Here is a 1,685-nt window from a genome sequence, read left to right as displayed (position 1 = left end):
AACAGCTTTTAAGAAACTGTCATTACCTGGCGCTTTCGACGATTTTCGATAGCGCATAATTATTATTTGTGCTCTACTAGTTGCCTTCGTATAATCTACAAGCTCGTCAACAGCGTAGATGGTGTGCTTGTCTACTTGCACTCTGGCGCTTAGTCCGTCATAGGAAGAGGTTCCGACCGCCTGGGCCATTTAGAAGGGGACCCATTCGGCGGATGGTGATCACTTGACGTCTGTCCGACCGAATAACATACAGTGTAGCGATTCCTTGGTTCGGTTGGTTCGGTTGGTTTTGTGGAAACCGTGCTGCCGCCGCTTGCAGAAAGTCGCCCTGTAAGGAAGGTCAGACGTCGGGTTACCTCGAGATGCGTATATTGTCGACTTACTGCAGAATTATGTTGTCCGTCCACCTACCTGAGGTTGTAGCATAGGTCGTGTGTAAAAGTCGTCATGATGATGTTTGGCGGCTGCGCTGACATCCAGTGAGGAGGGACATTATTGGCGACATCCAGATGGCTGGCGGCATCAACAGAAAGTCGCAATATGTTGAGATGCCACATAATTAATAGAATAGGATCGACGGGACGTGCTCTCTACTATCATAACAGCATTATTGATCATAAAATAATTCAGACCGTAGCCGGGCAGTACATACCGCCGCAATGCCGACCTGAGGTGAAGGAGCATCGGCTACCGTGGTAGCAGTCCGGGACAGGCGCCTGCTACGGAGCTCACAATGATGAGATCGCGGCGGAGTTGCGGAACGCTTTCGTGCTGGTTCAATTTAGAAAATAATGAGAAAGTCGAAGAAAACCAAACAATTCTGCCTTACCCATGCTTAGATTTGCGCTCGGCGTTGCTGATTCAGGAATGAACGCCTGCACTCGAAGACGGAGTAGCACTTTCTCAATCTGATAAAAGAAAAGAGACCGATATTCTCCATTCCTTCAGATTCCCCATGCAAGCGGACAATGGATTTTGGAAAGAGACGAACCTTTGAAATGACGTAATGACTGGGTCAGCTCGTCACACAGGGAAGAGGACGCCAGCAGAGCCGAAGAGAGCTCTGAGCCTTCATTGAACAGCTTGATGAACAGCTTCCGGGAAACCAACTGCACCTCCGCTGCCAGCACCGCAGCTTCCGCGGCACCTGTGGTGTAGTAGAACACACAAATACCGTCAGATGTGGATTCCTTAAACAAACCACAACAAATCGCCGAGTTAGGTCGGCGGTTGTATGGCCTGCGCCGAGGGTGGTCCCCTCGCAGTTCGGCCCTTCCGGGACAGACGCGTGGCTCGCTTCCACTCGGTTCCGACTAACCAAGTCAGAGCACTTCCGAGGCATCGCCGAGCTTGGTTCGGCTGAGCTCGTTCACAAACCCTGTGCTCTTCACCAAAGGATGGACGACGGCGCGCGAGCGCTTTTACAGGTCACCGAGCGCAGAGGCTACTCAGCTAGAAGTGTTACGGCACCCGGGCTATCCGACGTACCGGCCCGCTGAGTGTGCGGGGCTTTCTTTCGCGCGTTTTCTCCGGAGCTCTGGATGCTTGGCACCGGGAGCAAAAGCGCCGTTTATGCCGCTCAGAACGGCTGCGGATTTGTATTCGGCGCGTTTATGAGCGACGAAGATCCCGGCGCCGTCTTAGAGTCCTATCGGCAAGCCTTTGCTGCTTCGGGTCAGAGGACT

General features: G+C 52.6%; 1 protein-coding gene across 1 annotated transcript in view; it reads right to left on the bottom strand.

The window, feature by feature from the left end:
* Positions 1–219: 219 nt before the first annotated feature.
* The window catches only part of PITG_10172 (uncharacterized protein), a gene marked incomplete at both ends in the record, with an annotated part of 2,026 nt that continues 560 nt past the window's right edge, over positions 220–1,685 (bottom strand). Inside the window, 5 exons of the mRNA XM_002902651.1 lie at positions 220–328; positions 412–590; positions 653–716; positions 830–856; positions 1,489–1,639. Coding sequence (XP_002902697.1) covers positions 220–328; positions 412–590; positions 653–716; positions 830–856; positions 1,489–1,639 — 530 coding nt within the window. The remainder of the gene's footprint in view (positions 329–411; positions 591–652; positions 717–829; positions 857–1,488; positions 1,640–1,685) is intronic.

Source organism: Phytophthora infestans, genomic scaffold, assembly GCF_000142945.1.
Source record: "Phytophthora infestans T30-4 supercont1.17 genomic scaffold, whole genome shotgun sequence".
In the NCBI taxonomy this organism is placed as follows: Eukaryota; Oomycota; class Peronosporomycetes; order Peronosporales; family Peronosporaceae; genus Phytophthora; species Phytophthora infestans.
This window is presented reverse-complemented; position numbering and strand designations above follow the sequence as displayed.